The following is a 27,622-nucleotide window of genomic DNA, read 5'->3' as shown; positions in this document are numbered from 1 at the left end:
ATTTTGGTATTTCTGCCATTTTTCTTTTTTTTTCCTTTTTCTTTTTACTATTATCTTTTTGCTGTTGTTGTTGTTGTACATACGTGTTTAAGAAATATTTGTTCTGTAATCTACCACTTTAAATAATTGTGTAAAATTGTAAAATGTAAAATGCCTCTTTTCTGACGTTGTATTTATTTTAAAAAAATGGTGGTCACCCAACTAGTTTAGCTTTTTAGTTATTTTGGGTGACCAGCAACTGTTTGTATTTTTAATTTATTTATTGTTTAAACATTTCTTTGTAATTTTACAGTTCAAATAAACTTTGTTGTTGAAATCTGACTCATGGTTTGTTGCCCACCCATTCCCAAGGGATTTCTATGGCTACACTGATTGGACCGTGGGCGGGAAGTTATTGTATGGTGATGTGTGACGTAGATCAATAGCCAGTTGTGAAAGGCCCCCGGTTGACGAACGTAGCAAAAGCTGGAAACTCCAATACTCAGAAGTTCTGAGCGAAAATATTCACAAGATTCTTGTTTCAATTCGTTGTTTTGACTGTGATCTAGCACCAGAGAGGGAATCTGAGGTGTTTTTTGTGCGATCGAATGTAGAATTTCGCGGAGCGAGCAAGTTTCCGGTAAGTAAATGTCGTTTTCACCTTCGAACGCGTGGAGACGTTCGTTTACTGTTGTGTCGTCATTTCGGCTCGCTACGTGTAAGCTTTGCTCTTGTTTACTCTTACAACTAGGCTGTTGATTTCTCTCGCGATTTCTTTTCTTTTGAGGCTTTTTGGCCTTTATGGGTGTAAAAGTTCTTGTTGTGTTGAAATGCACGCGTTTTCTGTTTTCAAGGAAGCTGCATGTTTATCGACAGACAGTTTTGCTGCATTTGCATGAAATACGCACGCCGCTTTAGTCGAACGGTCGGCGTTAAAAGGTTTTCTCTAAAGAAAAGTATTCTGTTGTGCAAAATCGCATATTTTGGGTTTACTTTGTGGAGAATGTGGTGTTTTAGGTACCGATCTTTAACGTCCTGAAACCGTGAACTATTTCCTTGTTTCGTTTTTGCATTGGCTTATTGTAAATATCGTTCCAGTAGTGAATGCGTAGGCACGAACCGAAATCATTTTCTTTCTTGTGAGGCGATCGTTGTGTTGTTTTCTCATATAGGTTGGTTGTTCCTTTTTTTCTTGCTTAAACGTTGCAGATGAAAAGTGTTCAGGCATGAAACTAAAATTATTCAGCGATCACTGTAATGTTAACCTTTCATTGTCTCGTGTTTCACGTAAAATTTTCCCCATGTATTCGGTGTCTCGCTTTTTTCCTCGTGATGTTTTGCTTTTCTGTGTAATCACATCATTCGCTTAAAAGGATAGTTCATAATTCGTCACGAGGTCTGGAAAGCGTGTTTAGAACATGTTTTATCATGCCGGGGTCAGTCACAGCGAACCTTGAATGTAATCAGTTATCGAACTCCTATGCATACAATACCGGGATACTATTTTTCAAACGTGCCCGTATTCTGCGTGCAAAATAAGCGGTCTGTTTGGGATTGCCTTGCGAGAAACGGAAGAGACTACAGATTTCATCAAAAATCCAATTTCAAGCTTCGCCAAGGTTTCCTTTCTTTAAATCCTAATACGTTTTCAGGTCGTGTTTTATTGATAACCTTTCTGTTTGCTTTCTTATAGTTTCTCCTGACGAAAGTGAATTACGTCTTTGCTTGCCTGCGCCGTTGCCTCGGCGCTACTCTGATAACTGCTGTCGAACGCGCGGGAAAAACTGGTAGCGTTTCTCGTTATGTCGTTTGAGACCTTTCCTTGTGGTAGCCCAGAAGCTGAAAGCCCTGAAGAACCTGCTCCGTCGCTTTACGTTGAAAATCCTGACGAAGATCCCGCAAGACTGCTTATCAAAAAGCCGGTGAACGCAGAACCCTCGAGGCTCGCCGAAACGGCTAATATCGAGGATCAAATGATGAGCGAAGATGAAATCGCTCAAGTAAATGCTAGTGGAGATGCGTTGAAGCTAAAGAACCAGGAAACAGAAGCGAGTCAGAGTAAAAAGAATTCTGATGAGTCAGGGCGGCGCATTGTGGAAGGGAGTAATATTTACGAGAGCTCTCGTCCTCACTGGATTCAGTTAAATTACGGAAATCCGGTGACTGGCCAAGGGTATGCCGCGATTGCGAATGATCGCCAACAACAAGGCGATTTATCTGGCAGAAATTTAGAAGCAGATCGCGCCAGCGTGATTATTAAAAGAACTAATAAAGGACAACAGGAAGTCGATTCAGACTCGGACAACGAGTCACAAGATACGACGAATAAAACAAGTGGGAGCGAACTTCATTGCAACGAGAATATTTCTGGTGTGGATGGGAGCGATGACAAAGTGAGCTCATTTGCCTCGCGTGCGTTTTATTACAATTATAACGCCCTAGGACGCCACGAAGATGTCAACAAGCTCGAGGACAAAGGGAATGCTAAATTGCAGAACGCTCTGAGAGGCGCGCACGGTGAAACGAAAGCCGTTCCAGTTTATTATATGCCTCCAGGCACGTATCCTCAAATGCTCGCAATGGCCGGAGGAAATACAAACGTGCTACAAAGAGAGCACTTTGTGCATGCAGGCACGAATGAGGTCAAACGATTTCCCATTCAGCACATGGATTACGTTTCCGGCAGACCTGAACAACAAGTCCCCGTTGCTACAAGCACTGTAAACCCTAATGAAGGAAATATGTTTGGAAATTTGCAACATGGAGCCCCAGGACTACAGTATGTGGACAGGCGACTTGTTCACGCAGGAGGCTACGCTGTTGTGCCTGGAATCGGACCTGTCAGAGTTATTGATGGGGTGTATTACCAGGGGCTTCCCATGGGGGGTGATCAGAGCCGTTACGAGAATTTTGCATCAGTGCCTTCATATGTCCCCGTGGGCAATATCCAGGGAGACGCAAGCTCTGCAAGCTCATCTCAAGCTCATCTGGCCACTTCATCGGCTTCCAACACAGAGCTGGTAAACCAGCGAGGTCAAGAAAAGCTGCTAAGTATGTGTCAAGTGTGCTTTTAGCTATTATGTCTGTAGGTCGAATTAGCTCAGTGCTAATATAAAGGTATTGTTTGCACTCTAATATTGCATTCGGTTTTTTGCTATACCAATATATTTCCGCTTTATGACGACATCACCTCTAGTGTTACACAAAGTGGGCTAATTAAGACAGGTTTAAATACGGCACAACTCTGGTTGACACTACGTCATTGTTTTCTCAAGAGACCTTGCATGGTTCGCTGGCCACCAAGATCCCCATCTTTTGTATTGTTGAAAAATGTGACAGGTCTAAGCCCCATGTTAATATTTTGGACCCAACTTGAGCGCTTCTCTGCATGCAATGTTGGAAGACGACTTAAAACAATTTTATTTGCTGCATGCAAACCCTGAAATATCCCTGGTGGTATTTTGAGGGGTATAAACTTTTGGTAGACTTCTCTGTATGTGCAATACTATGCTTGGAGAAGGGTTAAAACAATACGCTTACCGTAAGTACTGGAAATTCTGAACATTTTATTCTGTCTGGATCATAAAATTCCTCACTCTTTCTAAAACATGATGTTTTTCAGAGGCGTATATTATTGAACATTGCATCCATAAAATTGTCCATCTGAATTATGAGGTGTACTGCAGCATAATGTATATTGGACATGGAAAATTTGTGTATTTTGTCTTTGTTGCTAACTAAATTTATTATTTGCATGATTAGTCTCCAATTTATGGTGGTTGTTTTATGACATGAAAATATTACAAATGGAATTTGTCTGAAGAGCAGATGCTTTATGCTTAAAACTCATTGTTTATACATATTTAGAGATTGCACAAAAATTATTATGCCTATATGTTGACCTGTGTGAAAACTACAAAAACACAAACTTTCAATACCAGATTTTTCTGAATACTATGTATGATAAATAAGACAGGTCAATACCAAAATAATTCTTTTCATTTGTGTTCAAATCCAAATAATTATTGGTCTGTCTAATTATCATTAATCAACCCACATGTAGAATTTCATTTGGGAGCTGATTTTTTTTCTTGAGTTAAGTACATGTAGTAAAACCGACTAAAATATGTTTTTGACAAGTTCCAGTTGACCTTGGGTTTTTGAGTCACAGATAACAGCCAAAGAAATTTTCCTGACTTAGAATTTGTAATTTGATACAGTGATCACATAAGTTTTATTTTTTCCAATGAATTGTCTGCAATGTGAGTGGCTGTTAGTAAGATCCCATGCTTTGCGCTTGATTCACTAAAATTGTATCTATGTAAATATATTACCTGCTCCATGTGGTGCTGAGAAATCAATCAAAGATCCCATTGGATTGGAGCCTAATTTACGAAAGCCATACATTTTGATTGATGCATGTTTTGTGGTGAAACTGAGCTTGTAAGTTTCATTTTTCAAATTCTGCAGATGCTACCAAGCCTTACGCAAGCCCTGTTCATCCAGCCGTCTCACCAGCGTCGAGCTTAGAAGAGAGAAGATCAACAAATTCTCCAGCTGTAAAAAGCGACAGCAGCAGCCCTGCTCCACCATCTGGAGAAGACGCAGATAGCAAAAAACACGCTCAAGCCAAATTGAAGGGCAAGCCAAAGCCGACCTCTGGGGCTACAAAACCAGAAATCAAATGTGAGCAATGTGGGAAAACATTTGGTTCCTCAAGCGCTCTTGCAAAACACAAACTCACTCACAGCGATGAAAGAAGATATGTTTGCTCGACCTGTGGGAAAGGATTTAAGAGACAGGATCATTTGTGAGTGAATTTTGCTGTTTCCTTGTTCACAGAGTAGCTTATTTTGTTGTTGACATTTGATATTTATTAAATCATACGCAGCGGAAGTATTCTACATTGCTTTGATCTGAGTTGAAGCACAATTTTTATGGTTGCCATGAAATATTTCAGGATCAGACTTTGTACAGCTGTTTAAACAATATCAAAACAAATTTAGTGAAATCCAATCCTCAAGGATTGAACTAGTGGTGGAGATAAAAATGAAATGTTTTCCCTAGGTTGAATTTTTTTTAAATGGAACAATCATGATTTTACATGTACTAAATAAAATAATAAGAATCACTTATTTATAAAAGGTTTAAATACAGAAGACAAAAATTACTAGTCAAATGTATAGGAAATCCCTGGTAATCACTGATTGTTTTGACTGTAGAAGATTAATTAAAAATAGCTTGCAAACATGCCTTTGCTTTTCAGGGGGCTTTGTAGCTCAGGTAGCTCAGTTGTAATGCACAGCTGATTTATCAAACATTCATAGGCTTTGCCTCAGTAATCAGATAACAACTAAAATTACATTTTATTATTTCAGAAATGGGCATATGGTTACACACCGTGACAAAAAGCCATACGAATGCAGCTACACTGATTGTGACAAGAGTTATTGTGACATGCGCTCTTTGCGACGACACCTTGAAAACCATCATACTGCTAATGGGACTGGTGTCAGTGATTCAAGAACACCTGGGTCAGGAAGTCCGAGCTTGAACTGCAATGAAAAACTGCCGGCAACTTGTAACACTACGGTTAGTAACGAGCACGTTGACTCGCCAAGGAATTTATCAAAGCTGACCAAGGGTAGACCACTAAAGGACAAGACTGATCATCTTCAAGTCAGTGGTTATGATAGTGGCCGGAGCTCAGGCAGATCAACACCTGGAAGTACTAACGAGCCTAGTGCCCCACGTGAAAGGCCCAGTGATTTGCCTTTAGAAGGACCAACATTGAATGCTTTGAGAGAACGTAACAGTGACAGCTTCAGCTCAACAACCTCAGAAGATGGGGTTGTTAATTCTGCAGAGCAAAGCGTGCCAGAGAAAGTAACTGATGCGCCAACACCTCATTCAGCAGTTGACTTACTCAAGCAAGCTGCAGATCGCGTCAAAGGGCAGCAGACTGCACGCAGCGCTAATGAAATGTGGCAAGACAGGTTTCCACAACAACCCTACATGGTGTATCACCCTGATGGAACATCGTACCAGCAATGGTACCCAACCGCAGTGTACGCTCAGGACCCTCGCTTTGTCTACCAGTATCACTCTGTGTTTCCATCAACAGTCTACCAGGTACCGGTTAATCCTGTCAGCGGTCTAGTCACTGACTCACGTCAAAGGATGATGAATGACTCTGAAACACCTTCCGAAATGCCAAAGACAGTCGGAGTGTCGACCCAGGCAACACCGTCACCCTCCCAAGAGTATCGCACACCAGACGCCATGCAGGTCGCATACTTCAGGCAACAACAAGGCGCAAGACTTGCAGGGACCCCCACTGATCCCACTGCTGTCGCTGTAGCAACAGCTAAGGAAATGGGACATTATAGATATGCGGGGGAGAGTTACTACGGAGTTCACCCTTCAGGGACCCAATGGCAACAGGTGAGTGCTCTTTAAAAGTCAAACTGTTAATCTAAATTTTTAATCTTTTCAAGTTGAGTAATTTTTCAGTGGCTTGTGCAACATTTCTGGGGGCGAATAAGCTTATTGATCATAAACCATCTGGAGTTGGGGCTGTGCTCCTTCCAAAATACATTTAGTTTTTGCAATTTTTTTAAGGTCTGTTATCAGACCTGACCAGTTAAATCTATGCTGTTTAACTTCAGATGCGACTTTGTAAAAATTGCACCTCTGACGATTTTGCTTTATTAAATGCAGTGACTTTGTTTTTACAGACTTTTATCTTGTCTCTACTTATTTAAAGATAATGATGTAGTGAAGTTGTTCTTGTTTAACATCACACTGAATCACACACCAAAAAACAAAATAATACCCCCGTTTCAGACCTTAAAATTCAAAATAATGTTTTGCCCAATTTCAGACTAAGCCAGCTGAAACTCAGTGAACACACCTTTTACAACTTAACAGGGCTATATGTAAAACAGTATATTTTCATGACTGAAGGTCAATTTTATTTGGCTTTTCGTTAAGCATCTTTGAAGCTTTTGATAACTTTAAAGAGTTTCTAGACAAAAATGCCCTGTCTGAAAGCTTTAAATGTTTTTTGAATGCTGCAAATTATAGATCATTAATTTCAAAAATCTAAAAGCTTTTTATGGTGGTATAAATGAACCCTCATGAATAAACTTAGTACATTAATTTTAACCATTTATTTTTTGTGGTGTTTAGTTTCTTTGCAGTCTTAATTTATCTGAAGTGCTTTTTTTCTTTGACATTAATGAGTTGACTATTTGACTTGTACAGAAATAATCCAGGACTGCTTTATTTTTGCATTTATTCCTTTTGTGGGCATTGTGCATTTAAATAGAGCTTGATTCTAATTTTATCCCTGTTCTAAATTTGTACTATTTTTTTTTTACACAATTACCAATGAAACCTCATGGGGAGAGAAGTGTGTCAGGTTTATCAGGACATCAATTCAAAGGCTCATGTAATTTCAGACGTCTTGTTTGTTTATGAAGTAGCACAATTTGTCCAGACTATTTTTTTATTATTTCACGCTTGGCTGCTTTCCTTTGTAGAACAGGATGAATATTTAATTTCTAGCATTTCCATTTCATTTAATCAGAAGATGGTAGCTTTTAGCACAATTACCCATACACGTCATCTACCAGACGGCCCACTCAACAAACCACGTCAAAATTACGGCCTTTTGATCTATTTCTGAAACACCTTACCAATATGGGTAATTTATTTAAATAGAAGGGTTTAAATTTGAAAACCAAATAGAATCAAGCTTAAAGTTATTAATATTCATGGTGAAATCGATTGTTTGAGAAGCAGGCAGCTGTTTCTTTGGCTATTGCTTTCTTGTCATGTCACCTGTGCACTAGACTGGCTTCCCTCTTGTGATTGGCTGATTGGCTGCTGGTTTGACACTTGATTGACATGTGTTTGTCTTCTGTGGGCTATTCAAAGCTGGTGAATTTGCATTTTAGTCAGAGCTTGAATGAAATTTTCTCCGGCCAAGTGATCATGTGACCTACTGTTTCCTAGAGTCTGTTGTTTCTGGTGGAAGGGAGCTTTTTGGACCAGGTTCCCTTGTAGTATTTCAACTTCAGCATCACAGACAACATCTAGCAAATCTTTTTTGCTCTGTACACTCATGGAAATCAACCTTTCAGTGCTTGTTCAAGGCTGCCAAAGTGGAATTTCTCTGCAAAGCTTAGCGCTTTCAGAGGAACAAAATGGTTAAGGCATGTATTTGTTGCAGAAAGCTTGTCCTTTACAGCTATTGCTCAGATCATCTCAACACTGTACTTCTGTCTAAGAGATTTGCACTGGTTTGGGGCTTCAGTGTTCAACTGCAGAGTCCTTTGGTGATAATAATTTTAGATAGCAAAGATGCAAATCTGTTAATGATTATATATATTTTGTCTCCTATTTCAGCTCCTCATTTTTACCAAGCTAATAATATTGGTCTTTGATCCCTGTTTATTCTCTGATTCTGTTGAAACATGATATTTTTCTGTTTTTTATTTGGATTTTTCTGATGAATGGCTGGCTAGTGTGTTCCTTCTCTTGTCTCCATTCTGTGCTTGCATTAAAACAATAAATTTTTACAGAAATGTTATATCTCCTAGGAAAGTCCTTAGCATGTATTTCAAGGCATAAGCCCCATTTGTTTTAAAATCCACTTGCACAGAAAAACACCCCACAATTCTTGTGATGTATCTGAAGCCATTGAACATTTCTTAGGGAGCTGTACAAATTCTGTTAAAAAAAAAACTAGTTGCTTTTTCACTAAATATGCATGCAACTTCAAAGAATCAAATACTGCTAACTGCTTATAATTTATTTTACATTTGACCTTAAATTTGAATTTCATTTTCCTATCCTTATTCTAAATTTTTATCTTTAAGCGCATGTACTATCCAAGGGTTGTTAAGAGATTTGTTCACTTTCTCTCAAATAATTATATTGGAGATTTTGGAACAAAATGCATTGTATAAATTGTATATTAAATTGCTATTAATAACTACAATAAATTTTCAGTTGAGTACACATGGGGTGAGGGTTGTTTCATGGCAGGGCTTGCATGAAAAGTAATCCGTAGCTGCCAGTGAAAAAAAATTCCTAGTTTTCTTAAGACATTACCCAAGACCACACTTGGGTTCTACATCTGAGTGTTTGATATACAGCAATTGCCTTGTGTCTCATTATGCCTCTCTCTCTCTGACAACATGTCTTGTTTCCTCTAAAGGCTTTGAAACATGCAAAATTGCTTTAGAATAAATCTGCTTTTTAGAGGAAGTTCATTCAAATTGAAGGCAAGACTGGAAGCGATTTGTCATTAGTGATGGTACTTAGCTTAATGAATTGGCAGCGTTTCGTCTGAAGTCACCTGTAAAACAAAATGATTATAATTTAGAACTCTTCATGCTGACCGTGACTGCGTACAATTTTAATTGCAAAAACTAGTTGCAAATCTTCTCTTGCTTTGTACTCAACTGATAACCGCAGCTCAAAAGAAAAAAAATTGAAGTTTATGCAGAATATGTGGTCAGGGCTTCCATAATGTCTATGTCTGAGTGGATTGGAGCTACAGTGTAATTCTGATTTCTGGAACCCTCGATTTCTAGAATTTCTTGATGACTCTGATTTCTCAAACTAATTTTTGTTTTTCTTTGGGGTTTGAAAAATCAAGATATCATTGTATAGGAACTAGGAGTATTGCTGTTCTCTCTGGATGGGCTTGAATTCAGCTAAATTTTAAACCTCTCTCAGCTGCTGTATGTTGTGTATTAACATTTTTTCCACTTTGATTTCACAGGTTCGGTATGATGAAACAACCAATGCATATAACTCAGCCTCATCCATGGGCAATAGCAAATCGTTGTATGGTCATGCTATGACCCCAGAGGGTAATGGCACTGCCGCAGGTGACATTGATTCAAATCATGTAGAGACTCTTTCCAGAGGAGCAGAGTTCAGAAGTGGAAAACTAGATAATGATGAACCAGCCGAGAAGAGACAACGCATTTCTGAGGGAAGCACTGGAGAAAGAAGAGACATCAATGGCCCATCACATGGTCACGTCAAGCTTGAAGACAACAATAATGCGCAAGACAAAGGGGACGAAGGGGTTTTCAGAAACCCAGCACAGATAGTCACTCCGAGACGGAAACAGAGACCACGCCCAGAGCCTCTCAACATCCCTCCTTCAGCCAGCACTAATTACTTCTCCAACCGCCCGGGTTCCCCTGTGAATCGTAGCCGACCATGTTCGCCACCTTACACGCCTCCTCCCATGCTCAGTCCTCGCAGCATTTACCATGTAAATTCTTTAGGAAATCTAACACCACGACTGAGTGCTTCCCTGCAGCTACCCATGACACCAAGCAGGCTTCTACTCAGCAGTCACAGCCACAGAAGTAAGCATTGTTTTGTCTCATTAAATTACTGCCAGGGTACAACTTTGTTTCTTCCAAAGGAGTCAAAAGACCATTTTGCATTTACAGTTATTTGCAGTTGTATAGATCCTGTTTGTTTAGTATGCCCAGCCAGCTGATGTTCAAAGATGAAAATTTTTTTAAAAAAAAAAAACAAAAAAAATCAACAAAAATGAGTCTAAATTTTTCAAGATTCACCACATGCCCTTGTCCTATTTCCTCTTATAATTAGATATATTAATAACTATGCATTATATATAATTTTGGACCTGACTCCCTTTACAATGACAGTCAATATAACCTTTCTTTTTTCTTACATTTGTAGGTAGTTTTGATGTTGATGAAGAGTCCGTTCCATTCCCTGAGCCGTAAGTGTCCATCATTTTTATGTGCACACACACTTCTGATGCAACATGTGCATGTCTTGTCATAATTATATATATATTTTAGTTTAAATTAATTTCAAGTTAGTATGATTGTTAACTAGACAGTTTGATTTGTATTTTCTTTGTTTAAGGATTGTAATAATTAATCTGAAGGAGAGGAGAATACAAATCAAATTAGTTTGAAATCATTTTGACCTGAATTACATTTTAAAATGCAACATATATAGGCCATCTTCTCATGCCTGGGGTACAAACCAAGGCTATCAAACTTGAAATATTAAGTGACTTAGAACATAGAATAAGCTTGATACAACAGAGAAAACAGTAATCCATTTTTCAACTTGTTTTCTCTTTTTGGCACTTAAACCACGAGGTTACTCAAAAACCATGTGGGTTGCAATCTGGAAAGCGTGAAATTGCTGGTTACTTGCAGCCAATAAAATGCTGAGTACTTCAAATCCTATCCCATCTATAAATTATTAAAGCAAAAATTGAATTAATTGTTGTGTTTTTTTTGTTCACAGAAAAATCAATGTTGGTCGCGAGTTCCAAGCAGAAGTACCTCCCTTTGCTGGTGAGTTCATGATTGTATTTAATTCACAAGACTGATCAGAACCTGAATTCTCCTTACAGTATTAATACACTTCCAAGTGAACAGGTGGTGAGAATATAAGAAATCATTAGTGACGTTGTCTTAAAGTGCCACCTTATTCTCAGCAGTTCAGCTTGCCAAGCATGTACCTCAAATATACATGTAACATTTCTTGTTATTCACAAAGTGAATGTGTTGTATTTGTTTTATCAAGGCCCCAAAGAAGGAGCAATCCATGACGTGCACAAAGCAACCATGTGTTGGAAACCACTGGACGAAAAGAAAAGAGCAAAAAGAGAAGAAAGTAAGTAAACTTGCCATTTTGTGTACATCGCTACGTTTTAGCTTTTATTCCAACTCATGGTATATTTAGCCAGCCAGCTCAGAAAGCTATAAAAAGTGGGAAACATGGTGCCCTAATGGTTAATGTGCTGGACTCTAGACTGACCCGTCTGGGTTCATTTATTAGCCCTGGCTTGGGTCATTTTGTTGTTGTGTTCTCTACCCAGGTGTATAAAAGGGTACCAGCGAATTTAATGCTGTGGGATAACCTTACTTGCAGTGGACTAGCATCCCATCCAGGAATTAGAAATACTCCTAGTCACTTAATGTTACAAACACCAGGAGATGCCCTGGCGGGCGGCTGAGCGACTTACCTTTAACCTTTTACCTTGATATGTGGCATTTATCATTGTGTTTTTGCGTGCAAATTTCAGTTGAATCTTTCCTGGACATGGCCTGCTCTGTTGCAGTATTGGGAGGTGGATCCAATAAAGAATATGCTCTGCACATCCTTCATAAATGTAACGGAAATGTTAAGGTAACGGCAAAGATGACGCTTATCCTGAATTACTTTCATCCTGCTTTAATAAAGACACAAGACTGATCAGAATCAAATTTCTCATTAAAAATGTTAATACATACTCCACCACACAAATCATGAGAATAAACCAAATGATCACCATTGGACAACACTCTTGATTGTTAAAGAAATTCTCCTAACTAGAACTGTTAGAAATTTATGTATGACAGTAGGAAGAATATTTATGTTGACATCAGGATGTTAAAGTGTTACCCCGGCCTGTCTGTTATTATGTAGTAAAAGTCTCACTCACAGTAATTTCTCATCTCTTAACAGGATGCAGTAAAATTGCTGCTTTGTCAGAAATATATCACCCAACCTGGAGATCCAATGTACGACTATCACTATGAAGGTAATGAAGCAGAACTGAATTAAAATAAAAGTTTATTTAACTCCATTGACTGATCACGATGTATTTGTGTTGTGTCCATTTGTTAGGTTCTGTAAGGTGGGCTTCCAAGGAACGCCAAGTGTTCAGACAGAATTTTAGAACAAAAGGCAAAGAGTTTGCTGATCTCCAGAAAGATGTAAGTTTGATTATTATGGCGCTGTATCTTTTCAGTCACACATTTTTAGAAAAGGGAGTCTGGTTGTGTAGAAAACTATTGTTAAACTTGGCGTGTACTTTATGGGGAAATAAAGAGGTTATGAGAAGTTTTGTTGTGTTACCATGGTATCGTTATTTTCTCAATTCTCAAAGGCTCTAGTAAGATACCAACATTTTTTTTAATGGCATTTTTCTGTTACAGGTTGGGGATAAGAAAACGATATTTGACTGTATCGAGTTCTACTACCACTGGAAGGCAGCACATCCAGAAGCTGTTAGAGGAAGAACTCGCTATATTGACTCCGACTCTGAGGAGGTATGTTCTTGCTTCAATCTGTAAAGTTTAAAATGTTGCACATGTCTGTGGCTGTGAACATGACAAAGTGTCTACTTGCGAGATGTGTCCGCCTACAAGAGGGGTCTGTTAGTGGATTTTAAACTCCACTGTTGATAATTATGGTCTAAGCTTTGTACTCTGGATTGGATAATACATTTGCAATTAAATTTGTAAATTTATATATTATTTGCTTCCCACCTTGACATGGCTGGTGTTGTTTTGTTCTAATTTTCTATCTTAAGCTGCAATATTAAAGTGTCTTATTTTCTATTTTCAACAGGATTATGAGGACACAGGAAGTGAAACCAACAGCAACCCATCTTATTTTGAGTGTGACTTCCCTCAGTGCAATGCTGTAAGTTTTCTGAACTCAGATTCCAATTGTCTAACGGTCTGTTTTTAATTTTTTCAATTTGATTCTGCAGGGTACAATATTTTTTGAACCAGTACTTAACTAATATTTTGGTACAAGTTTTTGTTATTTAACATACGCCATCATCAAAATAGCTCCGCTAATATCCCTTACATTTCTAATTGTCTGGTTTTCTTGACTTTTCTTTTTTAGAAATTTGTGTCCAGACAGGCTCTAAATGGCCACATACGTGTTCATGGAGGAAGGTACGTTAATTTATTAAATTATTTAATTTATATGCTTTATATTCTGTCATTTTGCTCCGTCAAAAGTGTCACCAGATCACAATTGGAGAATTTTAATTATTTTCTTGTCACCAATGTTTGCGATTCACCATAACTTACATGTCTTTACTCTCTACAGCTTCATGAAACCTACAGAGCCAAGACGTAAAAATCGCAACACAAATGGACCTCCTACTAACGGAACAAGTCAAGGACATGTTGTGAGGAAGAGAAAGTCTCCATCACCCGCCCCTGCAGTCCCCGCCGATTTAACTAATCCAGATGGTACTTTACCTGAGTTTGCTTGCAAAGTTTGTGGAAGGTTGGTTGAAAATGATTTATTTCACACAGACAACTCCCTTCTCCAAACATTACACCTGCTCTCAGTGTCACATGCACATTGGCGTTCTGTCAACATTAATCTTTTGACGTGCTAAACAGACAATTTTGAGGGATCAAAATTCGCCAATCACAGCCCACTAGTATGATCTTCTGACCTTGTGGGCTCATTTGCATGAAACCAACACTGGTATGCATTGGTTTTGATTGGCTCATTTTAACAAAAAAAAAAAAAAGAAAAGGGAAAGAAGGATGTAAAAAGATAGCTATGCACGTAACACTGAAAGCTGGAGTAAAGGCACCCTGCAATCAGCTCTCGAAAGTTTGATTGAGGGGGGAGGTGCAAGTGCTTTGTTACTGCACTGTGAGGCCTCTGGAGCCTAGGTGCATCATTACTGTGCAAAAATAAGAGTTTTTATTGATAGGAATATATAAATTAAAATTTTGTAAATTTTGTAGTTTTCGTCAAGACCTCTGAGATATTTGGGTCTTAATGAAAATAATGAAATTTGTGAATTTTTGAAATTTTTAATTTTCGCAGTTTTCATAAGACCATTGCAAAAAGTTGTAAACTTTGTAAAAATCATAACTGCGTGCATTTCTGGACAAAAATGCATTTATTCTCCAACTTAATGCCATTATACATCTTGTACATGAAAATTTCCGGGGAGGGAGTTCTTCTTGTCTTCTGTTTAGTTTCAAACTGCTTGTAATTGAGATAGAACAGTGAAAAAACATTTCTATGGATGTACCCTTCCATTCTCCACTAAGAACAGGTTATCCAGGCTTAAATGCTTAACTTTAATGCTTGATAAACTAGTTTGATATGTGAGTTGTAATTTCTCAATTTTATTTCCAGAATATTTCACAAGATAAAGAGCCGTTCTGCGCACATGAAGACTCATGTCAAAAGACCAGATGACGATGAGAAATTAGCTGCAAAGCTGGCTGCCTCCAAGAATCATTGACTTCAGCGATTTCATTCCCAAAATTGAACCTGTTCATATAAAATATTAATTCTACAGTTTGACTGTAAAGAATTATTTATGTACATGTTATAACTAAGTTATTCTTAATTTATATTTTTTGACTAAAAAGTCGTGTGGCGAAAATGGAACTTTTCACTATTCACTCACTTCTGTAATTAGACTTTGAGTGACATGAAAAATTGTCATGATGACTGATCTCAAAATTGGTGTTCATTGCAGTACAGTCGTTGTATTTATAGTTTCTGGCACAAAGGGGATGGGAGGGTTGGGGAGGAAAAAAATGCTAGACAAAGATTCATATTTTTTGTTATGAAAATGTAATAACTGATTATTTTACATGACTTTTGACATAATAATTGTCAGATCATTCCCAGATTATTCTCAGTTCCCTCAAATTAAGAAAAAAGACATTGCATTGTTTTTTAAATTATAAACCTTGCACATATTTTTCATATGGTACAATAATTATGACACAAAAAGATCTGGGACAGATTGTTTCCCGTTCTTTGTGCAAAGGATGTGATTAAGTTGCAATGGTTCAAGGGAAGGCTGTGCAAACTTTTCCTTGTACCCATGCTTCTGTGAACTTTACTGATTGTTAGGGACTGGGAATGACTGGATCTGGGAATGATTCATGTCTTCACCATGTATCGATGGAGTTGAGCTCTGTCTATTGGTGAAAGGTGAGACATTTTAAAGAAGAAATGGTCTCTATTTTGTTTTATCGCGTCTTACTAACAAAATATTTGTTGCAGTGCAGCGGAAAGAAAGGTTTTGTAAATAGTATAAATTAAATCAACCAAGGAATACACGTGTGCCCAAAAAGGAACCTGTCTGAGTTAAGTTTATATTGTTTGGACACTTTCCCAGTGAATGAACTAAAATCTGTAACCTGAATTTCAGCTATCTCCTGTTATAATTAACAGAGAAGACAGTTGAACTTCAGGCCACAAAATCCTCAGTTTTTTTATTTATTTACTGGGTTATACAGAAAGGGTTTTCAAAATTTACCAAAGTGCTGCCAAATGTGTTTTTAAAGATCTATTTTTTCACAAAGTGTGACAATGAGTTATGCTAAACAATAATTTGGCCAAAGTTTGTTATCTTGCACCAAATGCATGTTGTTTGTGTTTAGAACTTTCTAAAAGCATCTTTGACTAAAGTTAGTTTCTGACTGTTGATGCTGAGTGTAAATACTCGCAAGTTTTAGTTTGATTCTGGCGACCGGTAAAACAAGTTGAAGCTGAACGGATGCACTTTCTGGAGCGAAGAGAAAAGTATGAATACTTAATATATGCTGAAAATTATTTTCTGGGGTTTTGTAGGAATAGGAAAATTGCTTTGAGTTCATTTCAGTGCATGATGTCTAGGGACTTTTTAAGAGGGGGTGAAAAAATAACCCTGGAAACTGAACTTTAGTCAGAGAATCGAATTCGTCAGAAGTATCTCTAAAGTGTTTGACAAATTTTAAGATGTTAGATTATCTACCTTGTAAATAGAACTGTTGTGAATATTGGAAACGCTATTAGAGTCTCTTCTAAAAGAGGTTAGCACAAAATTAATGTATAGCATGGTGTACATTTGCAATTTCTCTCTAGAAACCAAGAAAAAGGAGAGGTTATCCAATGTAAAAAAGAGCCTTGGCGCTCTATTTTATAGGAACACTGTTCTAGCTAAATTAAGATATTCGAATAAAGCGTGTATTTATTGGTTCTGATATTTATGCGTGATTCCTCGTACTTTTAAAAAGCAAACTTAAGTCTAGGGGGTCTACAAGGGGGACCCAAGTGACAACTCAGCCGATGAATATTCCTTCTCCCTAGATAAGGTTCTATTTCCCCTCCTTGGGGGACCCATATAAATGGGATGGGTATACCTGCTCCTTGTCTCACTAAGGGGTGCAAATTATGGGTTTTGGTCTCACTTAGGGCGTTTACGTCCATAATATTAGCCACAAAGGTCTCGTTTAAGGTTGCACAAACGCCGTCTTACAGTACTGGCGGTCTTATCCGATCAAGCAGAAAAGTGTTAAGACAGAAAAGTGCCCAGAGTATTCTCCTTTTAAGGGTTAAATTAAAATTTCGGACGAGCATCCCCGTCTCTTTTATTTGGGAGTCCCGACCGGGTGCTTGGCCGTCGCAGATTGTGGGCCAGTACCAATTTATGCACCTGGATAGAAAGAGGTACAGTGACGGTGAAGAACTCAACACAATAACCCAGACAAGAATCAAACCTCCTTATCTGGAGTTCAGCCCACTGAGGGAGAGGTAACGACGGCCCTCTGCATGCCTACTCTACCTACGTCTTTTTACTCTACTTTGCCCCCTCTCATAACGCAACGGGGTGTTATCGACTTTTCTCCGCCGGTAAGTAAACAACCGCCACCCCTACCCTAGCCTCCTACACAGACGTTCAAAATGCGTGACGAGCCAAAAGAACGTCAACGTAGGAGGCCACTCCTACAAGCCTCATTAGCTTCCCACGCAGTCGTTTTTGGGGGCGATCGCATTTGCCCCTAAAAAAACGACTGCGTGGGAGGCTAAACCCTAGTGCGATGAATATAAATATATATATAGCTTCTGGCGAAGGACCTTCTGGAACAATAATATTTACCACCCGAGTTAATAACCCTGGAATCGGCAGAGTGCTTCAAGTCGGCAGTGCACGCCCTAGTACTAACCTTTTGCACTACATACGCTTCTGCACTTGTCCCGGAGTAGATGTAGATGTAGACAGCTGCGGTTTATTGGGCTATTGCATTTAATACCCGCACCCCCCCCCCCCACACACACACACACACACCCTGTTGAGGAAGAATGGATGTTAAAGCATTTTTTGGGGTAAACCCAGGGGGTACTCCCCCCAAAATACCTATACGGGTATGGATTTTGGGCACCCGATCTAAACGGGATATCCATTTTAGAGACAATTTTTAGAACGGGGTATTTTTAACGCTCAAAAGTTTCAAATTATCAGCAGCCAAAACGGGGTGTTAAAAAATTTAACTATTTGTAGAACGGGTATCATTTTGAATGCAATTTTTTTCTAAAACGGTGCTACTTTGGAGATTCGGGCGGCACAAACCCACTCAAAACATACCTGAGTACCCCCGGGGGAAAACCGGGAAGTCCCGCGGAATTCTTAGTAGGCGACAAACGCGTTCCTAATGGAATTCTCGAGGGCTAAGCACATTTTCAAAGGATTTCTTTGGGGGTTAAGGCATTTTCAGTTGATTCTTTAGGGATGAAGACGTTTTCAATGGCTTTCTTTATATTAGGGGTAAAAGTAAGAGACCTGTCCTCAACAGGGGGGGGAGGGGGGGGGGTGCGGATATTAAATGCAGTAGCCCTATTTTTTCCTTCTATGTTGCGGAAAACTTTGTAGCGCCCGGGTGTCGGTAGGTACCCTACCCCGGCGGAGTGACCCGCCAGCTAGGAACCGCCTGGGTAGACCTGGGTACTTACTACCCAGATTTGTGCGCAGATGGGGCTCGTGATCGGAAAGCAAGATGGCGGCTCATGGGGGCTGTTTGAAGTGTGCTCTCGATCGCACCATCCCGACAAGCTCATTCCGGACAAAAGAGAATATTTTGTGACAGTTCGTGGAAATCACGAGTTTTCTTCGCTCGTTCATTGGATGTCACGCAACGTCACTTGCAGCTCTTCATTGTGCGTGACTGACGATCCCTAGTCGAGAAATCAGACATGCAACGAAGTCACGTCAATCACGTGAGTCAGCTCCGATAGGGGATCCCGTCTGACTCCGTCCGTCAGAAAGGTTAGTTCAAAATATATTTTGCTTGTATACGTGGGCTGTCTTCTCGGGGGGTTTTATCAATTTTGTAGCCGTCCTGTCTGGCGATCGGTTTGTTTAGTAGACAGTGCAGAAAAAAATATGTATAAAGCTCAACACTGTAGACCACCCGTACGCGTGGTTCTTCCTTCTGTAAGATTTTCAAACAGCTTGGTAAGGGAACAAACAGTGAGAGAAAAAGAAAACAGTAAGAGAAACACTGCTGCTTAAGAGACAATATAAATAACCTTTTATAGAATACAGTAGTTGTTTTTGATAAGGCCATCCCAATAAAATGTTTCGTTTCCCATCGCCCCGTCTCTTGTGATGGTGGGTCGGTCGGTCGGGCAAAAAAAAAAAAAAGAAAAAAGAAAAAACACTTGAAGGGTTCTGGGTTCCAGAAAAGGCCGGGCTGCTAAGTAAGAAAGCCTGATTTCAAACTCAACTCGAAAACGTGGTCTTTTCGTTCGTTATTCCTTAACAGTCTTTAAATAACGTTGTATCGCTGTTTATTAAAGACAAAGACATCACATCATACCAATTGTTGTTAATAAAACACGATTGTGTGCTTGTAAATTGAAGTACTTGCTTCTTTGACTAGTGAATCTGGATTTTTTTTTTTTTTTTTACTTTTCGAAAAAAATGGGTCGGTCGGGCGATGGGAAACGAAACATTTTATTGGGATGGCCTAAGGAAGGACTCTGAATTGGCCCTGGTTGTTCAAAGGATGGATAACGCTATCCACTAGCTAGATAAATTACTATCCAATGGAAATGGTGTATTGTTTTGTTTATGGATAATTATTATCCACTGGATAACACTATCCACCCTTTCAAAAACTGGGCTCTGGATCTCCCCCACCCCTCCCCCCTGTCTGTCTGCACCGGGTATCAGTGGTACATAAATCATGACATGTACAGTTTCCCATAGCCCCAGCCTATGATGAGAACATGATCTCTTGGGTTTGATGTATTTCATCAAAACCCCCTGACAAAATATTCTTCAAATTGTCAATTCAATAAGAAAATGATAAAAGATTTTCTCACTTAGTGGAGGGGGACAGGGGACTGACCCCCTGCCTCCTGTGCCTTTTACTCCCGCTGCCTGTACTTTTTTCTCCTGCCTCCCGCCCCTTTCCACAGCTGTTCTCTCCTCTTTGACCCATATCTATTGCAAAATATAACGAGGTGTTGCAAATTTCACCCATTTTCTCCCAGTTCCCACCACCTTAGGAATCCCGTCCCCCCCCCCAAAACGAACTAATCTAAATCTTCCCACCCTTCCTTCTCCAGTTCTCCTGCATCCCACCCCTTTTCTCCAGGGCTCCTGTCCCCCTGCACCACTTAGCCACAACATTGTTATTCGCTGATTGGTTCTGCAAAGTTACACTTTTTCAGGAAGGCCCCTTTCTGAACTTTACTTGTATCAGTTGCATTTATTATATTGCATGATAATCTGTGTCCCTCCAACCCATCTTCCCCCCCCCCCCAAAAAAAAAGGCTGATAAAAAAATAGGCTAGCTCTTTGTCTCTTACCAAAATGTTATGATTGCACTATTTCACCCTCCTTTCCTACTTTGAGGGACCTGAAGGGGTAAAATAGGCACTGGGAATAGTGCAGATTTTTGCTGGTAAAATAGGACTTGGGGCAACGTCACTGGGACTCACTGGGAATCACATCAAAAAACAATGGAGCTGGAGGATTTGGGAAAATTTGGAAAAAAATAAGCTGGGAAATGGGATTTATATTTCCCCCTTCAGGCTTCTTCCCTTCCCATTCTGCACATTTGCCAAATTTCAGCCTTTATATTTAAAGATGAATTCCAGTCCGTACTGCGCAATCTCGGCTGCAATGTTTATGTGAGCCTCACACGAAGGAATGTTTACAAGCAAAACTAAAAATTCCGTGACAAACTTACCTTTTTCTTCATTATTAACGCCAGATATCCTAACCGCTTGCAGAACAAATAATAACGAGTAGAAGAACCTTGATGCTATTTCAAACCGACGTTTCAGCTCATCGGGAATTCTTGAACGAAAGGAACGGTAATGGCGGACTAAAAACTTTATGTATGCTGTCACTGAAGTGTAAAGTTTCAACGAATTCAAAACAGAAACAAAAACAAACCCCAAGTCTGTGCAGTACGGACTGGAAAGACTGGAAATCAGCTTTAATAAGTGCTCCATTTAAAGTAAAAAAAATAAGTTAGTATGCTAATATATATGGTTTTTCCAATAGGCTTGAGAACATCCCAGATAATACCCTGTAATGAGTGGAATATGGAGAGCAGCTTGTGCTGGCTTCAGAATGTCAAGCCAACTTCGCAGATGTCATCATCGCGGCTTGGCCATGTCATCTCGTTATCTTAGTCAGTTTTTAATGAGTGACGTCAAAGAGTCACCAGCTAAGAAAATGGTTAGCATAACTTGGCAGGATAAAACATCTGATGTGTACCCTTATATATACTTACGCGACAACTGTCAGTGCCCTGAATGTTATTTCAAGGAATCTAATCAGCGTCTATGTGATGTCGTCAGGGACGTTGACATTAATGTCAAGCCAACCAAAGTTGAGCTGAGTGACGATGGGTCTAACCTGTCAATCACCTGGCCTGACAGTCATGTGACCATGCTTGATGCTGATTTTCTGTTTGCGAAACGGCTGCCAAGTGAGGCTGAATTGAAAGGCAGAGTTTGTACTGATGTGACAACCAGGAAAATAACACTTTGGGGAAGTGAATTTAAAGACTGTATCCCTCGCATGAAATTTCACGACATTCTTAATGATGAGGAAGTGGAATTTGAATTTTTGAATAGTCTGTATAGATACGGCTTGGCACTGGTAACAGACATGCCTATACAAGAAGGACAACTGGAAAAACTGGGAGATCGTATTGGGTATTTGAGAATGACAGCTTATGGGTGAGTCACGGTGATATTTGTAACTTCTGGGTGTTTCCTAGCACAGGAAACATCCGTGATATATATGACTAAGGGGAATTAGTATCCAATGTAGAATTCTGCTATAAGTAGGAGAGCAAATATAGTAAGCCACTGGTGGGGGGTCAGTGGAGAGAGGTATTCAAAAAAAATATATCATTATGGGGAAGCTCTGTCCCAAGGTCCAAACCATTACCTTTTCTTATATCATTTTTGTCAGAAAAGGTACCCATTTCACATTCCTGTACCTCTTTCACAATCCTACAGATGAGTTACTGTACTTAATTTTTTTAATTTTTCACTTGAATAGCATTTAAATAATTGTTTTCTCCACAGAAAGACAATAGTGGTGTCAACCAGGCTGAAGGCCAACAGTGTTGCATACACAAGCTACACATTACCTCTACACTCCGATCTTCCGTACTACGAAGCCAAACCAGGAGTAGGTTCAAATTATTTTGTGAACTATTATGATTGGTATGATCCCAATTTGGTCAACCATGTAACAGTGGAGGGGGACAGGGGGCCAGGAGCTCGGGAGAATAGGGGGTGGGAGGGGTTTGGGAGGTGGGAGAAAAGATGGTAGGAAGCGGGATTCTCAAGGCTGTGGAAACCTGAAGAAATTGAGAAACATTTCACAACACTGTAGAAGTTTTTGTTAATGGTTTGTGTAGCCTGTGTACAGCCGTCCCGCTCCCCTCAAAAAAATCCGGGAGGGAACGTCTGTGTTATAGCGGCGTTAATCGTGTTCCGCGGCGGGTGGTTTTCCCGGAATGTGTGGAAAATGATCTGATTGGCCTTTACACAAATTAAAACCATTCATAATTGCCTTTAATTTATGCGGGTGATAGCTTGTGGCGTTTCAAATTATTTCAGCGTGCGGCGAGCATTCGAACTTTACAACCTTTTGCGTCTCACTTGCATGTTTCTGAAGGGCACAATATGCAGTATTATTTAAAGACAGGACAAGCTGGAAAGAGCCGTAGTTTGGTGAAGACTGTGGTCTCGAAATTTCTGCGCTGTAGTTTGAAACCTCTAAAATTTGCCACATCTTTCGTTAGTGCGTTTGTTTTGCCTCATTTCGATTTAAAATGTTTGGTTTGGAAGGACAAGCCGGAAATTTATCCGTGAAGGTGAATGACTTCTTGGATTTAATAAATGTGATTCCGGGTCCGGCCGTTAACTAATACTGTTGCACAATGTATTGTACGCATGACAGTGTCTGGCTTTGCCGAAAACTGTTGTAGCTTTACTTGGAGAACGAAGAAGGTTGGTTATTGGATTTTGTGCTGTACACGTTATGCTTCTTGCATTTTATTGATCTAGCGCTTTGTTTCTTGAGCTCGTCTCCCGTGTTTGCTGTGTTATATTTGGAACCGCATGATTCAAATTCGGTCAACCGGATATCCGATATAATAATTTATGTGAAATTTAAATCGATAACAGCAGGATACTGGAACACGATTAACGTCGCAGAAACACAGACGTTCCCTCCCCAATTTTTTTTTTGAGAGGAGCGGGACGGCTGTACACAGGCTATGGTTTGTGATGTTTGTGTATATTTTTGAACACTGCATCCAAGCCTGGCCCAAACACTTAAGACTACCTGACAAAAATACTGGAAGCGGATGAAGTGAACTGTACCAGTGTACCAGTCACAATTAAAATTGAAAAAAAGGTCTATTTGAGATGTAAGGCAGTAGAGCTGGTAGAGGAGTTGAAAAACTCTACCGAAATTTTCAATCCAATTTTGGGCCAGGTATACAATTCAGTTATGATTGCCTAATGCTTAGCACGTTGGACTCTGGTTGTGCAGTCTGGGTTCAAGCCGGGTTTGAGCCGTGGCTGAGAGGCTGTTGCTCTCTCCACCCAGGTGCATAAATGAGTACCAGCAAATAAATGCTGGTGGGTAACCCTGCAATGGCCTAGCATTCCATCCAAGGGGAGTAGAAATACTCCTAGTTGGTAATATTGCTACAGAATCCGAGATGAGCTCTGAAGTGTGGCAAGGTGGCTCTGCAGTGGTTAGCCCATTGGACTCCAGATCAACTGGTCTGGGTTCGAGCCCTGGCCAGGGGTCGCTGTGTTGTGTTCTTCTCATGGTGCCTCTCTCCACGCAAGTGAAAAAAATAGGCACTGGCGAAATAATGCTGGGAGGGGGGGGGGGGGTACCTGCGATGGTCTAGCATCCCATCGAGTGGGGAGTAGAAATATTCCTAGCCGCTTAATGGTTTCGAAACCGGCAGAATGGGCCGCTCGACTCGAGGCTTCCCTTATTGATAGGGTTTCTCAGAATTCTTTTTCCCCCAAGTGTGAAGAGTTGGCAGTTCATTAAACAGGGAATAAAGTGCACCTGATCACAAGTCATCTTAAAATTGAATTAGCAAGTGTCTTGTAAGCTATTTGCATCACTCAGTTACTATATGGCAGAAATTTTCCATTACTTAGAATTACCATGGCAACTGACATATCCACTTGGCTAAATAACTATTGGGAAAACTAACAACAAAATTAAAATTTACTTAAGTGTAGTTTTTTTTGCTTTGTTAATAGATACAGCTGCTTTTTTGCCATGAACAAATTCCAACTGAAGGAGGGGACAACTCTCTGGTGGATTCATTTTATGTTGCTCAACAGTTAAAGGAGGAAGATCCACATGCTTATGAACTGCTTACCACTACACATGTTCTTTTCCATACTGGTGGCACTGATATACTTGGTGAATACGATCTCGAGGGTGCAAGACCACTTCTTGAGTAAGATATTTTACTCGTGTTTTCAGGATTAAAATAATAATACTATTTTAAATTCAATAAATATTTAATAAAATTTAATGAAAATTTCATTTCTTGTTTTGGATTGGCTGTTTTCTCAGAAAAGCAATAATTTTTTTTGTAGTGATCGCAGAGATCGGAAGCATTTCTGTGATTTTTAATGAGATGTTAGCAAAAACCTAAAGAGTTTAAGTCTGTACTTGGGCCTAGATCAGGCCTATCAGGCTGGAGCTTGTCCCAGTTTACACAGCATTAAGTTACTAGGGGTATTTCAGCTCCCCCCTAGATACGATGCTAGTCCATTGCAAGGTTATCCCCAGCATTAAATTTTCCAGTACCCATTTATACACCTGGGTAGAGAGAGGCGCTGTTGTGTTCTTGGGCAAGACACTTGGCCAAGAACACAACACAGTGATCGTGGACAGGATTTAAACATGGGCTGCTCAATCCAAAGTTAAGCGCACTTGCAAACTTTTTGCATTACATTCTTTTTAGACTAGATCATCATGGCAGGCTGTTGCGATGCAACCACAATGAGGGAACCAGACAGTGTTTTCTGGGTGTGTCAGCTGAGAAAACTCAAGAGATGTACGAGGCATACTATTCTCTAACCAAGCGATTGAAAGATCCTAAAAATATGTTCCTGCACAAGCTCTCTCCTGGAGAAATGATTGTCTTTGATAACGATCGTGTCCTTCATGGACGCATGGGGTACACACTCACAGAAGAAGCTGGTAGATGCTTGGAATCTGCATATATCGATTGGGACGTGGCACGGTCAAGGTTGAATGTCCTGGGCAAGAAGCTGAACAAAGGTCCGGTGGCTAGAATGGACAGCAAGCTGAGCGTCACAGGACGTTGGACTGTGTCTTAAATGCAAGCTCAAAAAAATAAATTCTCTTACTGATTACTAGATGATATCTACATTTAAGAATTAGTCTGTATCCTATAAAGTTTCTACTAGCTTATTTGTTCGTGGGACGGTTAACCGCAAGCCAGTCTATCAATGACAATAGAAACCAAACCTGGCACATTGTCTCTGTGGTCGCCAGTCGGGCTGACAACAAAAGCAGCTGGTAAAACCTTGCAGAATAACTGCCGAAGTTTTCAAGCTGCTAGCTCTTAAATACAACCCTGTATAGGTGGTAATAGCCTGGTGACTCTCGACACTGATTCAGCCCAATTGACTTTTTATCTCTCCCAGTCGGTAGTATGGAATCTGATTTATAAATTCAACAATACTGATGGCATTTTACAGGTCAACCTAAGGACTGATGGGAAAGAATGTCGAATAAAGGTACTTTGAAATTCTTAAAGTACCACCCACCCCACCCTAAAAAAAAAAATAATAAAATAAAAAATAAGCCCACCTGAGCTTGCCTAGTTCCTAGGCCTCTATTTTCGTCGCGGTCAACTCGTTTCGGGTCACGTGGTCCGTTCACCCCGGATACGTCACCGAAACGAGTAGTGACGTCAGTAGTACCGTGAAGGCCTGGGAAAAAAGCCGTACAGGAACTAGGCAACACCTGAGCCACCTGAGGGGGAGTTGAGCAATATAAGCCTGGCACAGCTTGGCAGAAGTACAGTCCGACCTCTATTAAGGGGCCACCCTCGGGACTTCGAAAAGTGGCCGCTTAATAGAGGTTGGCCGCTTAATATAGGGACAATATAAATTGGAAAGGAATGGCAGTAAACATGATTTTGTTGACTCTATATAGCAAAATGCTTTTAAAAAGTGAAAATATATGAAGATAAATCCAAAATTCATTGTATCAAAACATCAAATGCATTTCCAGCCCATAGCTCTGAGACAGAGGGCACGTAGTTGAAATGTACAGTATTTCTTTGGGTTGATAATGTACAGAAAAATTTGAAAAAAACATCTTTGACAAGTTTCTTAAAACTTTTTGCATCAACAGTTGTATGTGAAAAAATTAAGCTCAAGATATTTCACGGACGATATATATCGTCTGTCACCATTTTGCTTGGAAAGATAATTTGCTGGCCGCTTAAAGGAGGTAAAAAACCATATAAATAATACACTTGCGACAGCAAAAAGGTGGCCGCGGCCGCTTAATAGAGGTGGCTGTTGAATAGAGGTATCAAATACAGCAGTTTAGTGACAAATAAATCGGGACTTTGGAAAGGGGCTGCTTAATGGAGGGTGGCCGCTTAATGGGTGGCCGCTTAATAGAGGTCGGACTGTAGTATATAAAGGATTGACAATGCCAGCCACTTTTAATATTTTGTATTATATTTTTTATAGTACCGTAAATGATCTAATAAACGCCCGGGCGTCTATTAAATTTTAGGGGACCTAGGGGAGGCATTAAATAGATATGAGGCGTTTATTAGAGAGAGGTGTTTATTTCACTTTAACTATAACGTCAACAAAACAAATAGGATGCGTAGTTTCCTCCCGGAGTTTGACACAGGACACAGTAGTAGAGTAGGAGACTAATCTAATCTACACTAATGCAAAACCTAGAGATGTCATTTATAGTTTGATATTGATGTTTTCATCGTCATCGGTTTCAACCATGTTGGCATTGTTGGCCTCTTTGATGTCTGAGTCAAGCAAGAAACTAACTACCAGTATATTGTGTGATTTTACTATATGAGAATTTCCTTGGTTTTTGAGGTGATTCTAAGAGGGGGCGTCTATTAGACATGGTGTGTTTATTAGAGAGGGGTGTCTAATACAAACTTAAGACTTCAGGGGAGGCATTAATTAAATATGAGGCGTTTATTTGAGAGTGGGCGTTTATTAGATCATTTACGGTATTGTATAATCAGCCTTTGTAGTAATTTTTTTTTTAAATTTGGTATAGTCAACTTAATCTGTGCGTGTGGAGCAATGAAAAAGTGTTGGCCAAAAACGTTCTTGCAAGTGAATTGCAAGTAAAATATAAATTATTATTCACAGTTTAAGTGTTGTTGGATCAATACTGTTTCTCTTTGAAGTTGTTAAATAGGTAGACAGTTTTCCTCCAAAAAAATATTCTAAGTGTTTATTTTTTATTGAGATTTCTAAA

General features: G+C 39.6%; 2 protein-coding genes across 4 annotated transcripts; both read left to right on the top strand.

The window, feature by feature from the left end:
- Window positions 1-342: 342 nt before the first annotated feature.
- Window positions 343-16,799, top strand: LOC144635571 (uncharacterized). Of its 2 annotated transcripts, none has more exons than XM_078494664.1 (16): window positions 343-619; window positions 1,673-3,030; window positions 4,450-4,789; window positions 5,358-6,423; window positions 9,776-10,376; window positions 10,720-10,762; window positions 11,305-11,354; window positions 11,587-11,676; window positions 12,089-12,192; window positions 12,511-12,586; window positions 12,673-12,761; window positions 12,984-13,097; window positions 13,399-13,473; window positions 13,684-13,736; window positions 13,894-14,076; window positions 14,953-16,799. In XM_078494664.1, exons 2-16 carry the CDS (start codon window positions 1,782-1,784, stop codon window positions 15,059-15,061), a joined length of 4,242 nt encoding a protein of 1,413 aa, XP_078350790.1. In that variant the 5' UTR covers window positions 343-619; window positions 1,673-1,781; the 3' UTR covers window positions 15,062-16,799. The 2 variants fall into 2 exon arrangements, with proteins under 2 accessions (XP_078350790.1, XP_078350791.1); XM_078494665.1 differs by lacking the exon at window positions 343-619 and adding an exon at window positions 940-1,598.
- Window positions 16,800-18,802: 2,003 nt separating this feature from the next.
- LOC144634857 (gamma-butyrobetaine dioxygenase-like) lies at window positions 18,803-25,461 on the top strand. Of its 2 annotated transcripts, XM_078493901.1 has the most exons (5): window positions 18,803-18,859; window positions 21,113-21,795; window positions 22,150-22,255; window positions 24,367-24,569; window positions 25,083-25,461. In XM_078493901.1, exons 2-5 carry the CDS (start codon window positions 21,143-21,145, stop codon window positions 25,459-25,461), a joined length of 1,341 nt encoding a protein of 446 aa, XP_078350027.1. In that variant the 5' UTR covers window positions 18,803-18,859; window positions 21,113-21,142. The 2 variants fall into 2 exon arrangements, with proteins under 2 accessions (XP_078350027.1, XP_078350026.1); XM_078493900.1 differs by lacking the exon at window positions 18,803-18,859 and having other exon boundaries at window positions 21,111-21,795.
- Window positions 25,462-27,622: the final 2,161 nt, after the last annotated feature.

This window comes from Oculina patagonica, chromosome 13, assembly GCF_052425735.1.
Source record: "Oculina patagonica isolate OP01 chromosome 13, crgOcupat, whole genome shotgun sequence".
In the NCBI taxonomy this organism is placed as follows: domain Eukaryota; kingdom Metazoa; phylum Cnidaria; class Anthozoa; order Scleractinia; family Oculinidae; genus Oculina; species Oculina patagonica.
This window is presented reverse-complemented; position numbering and strand designations above follow the sequence as displayed.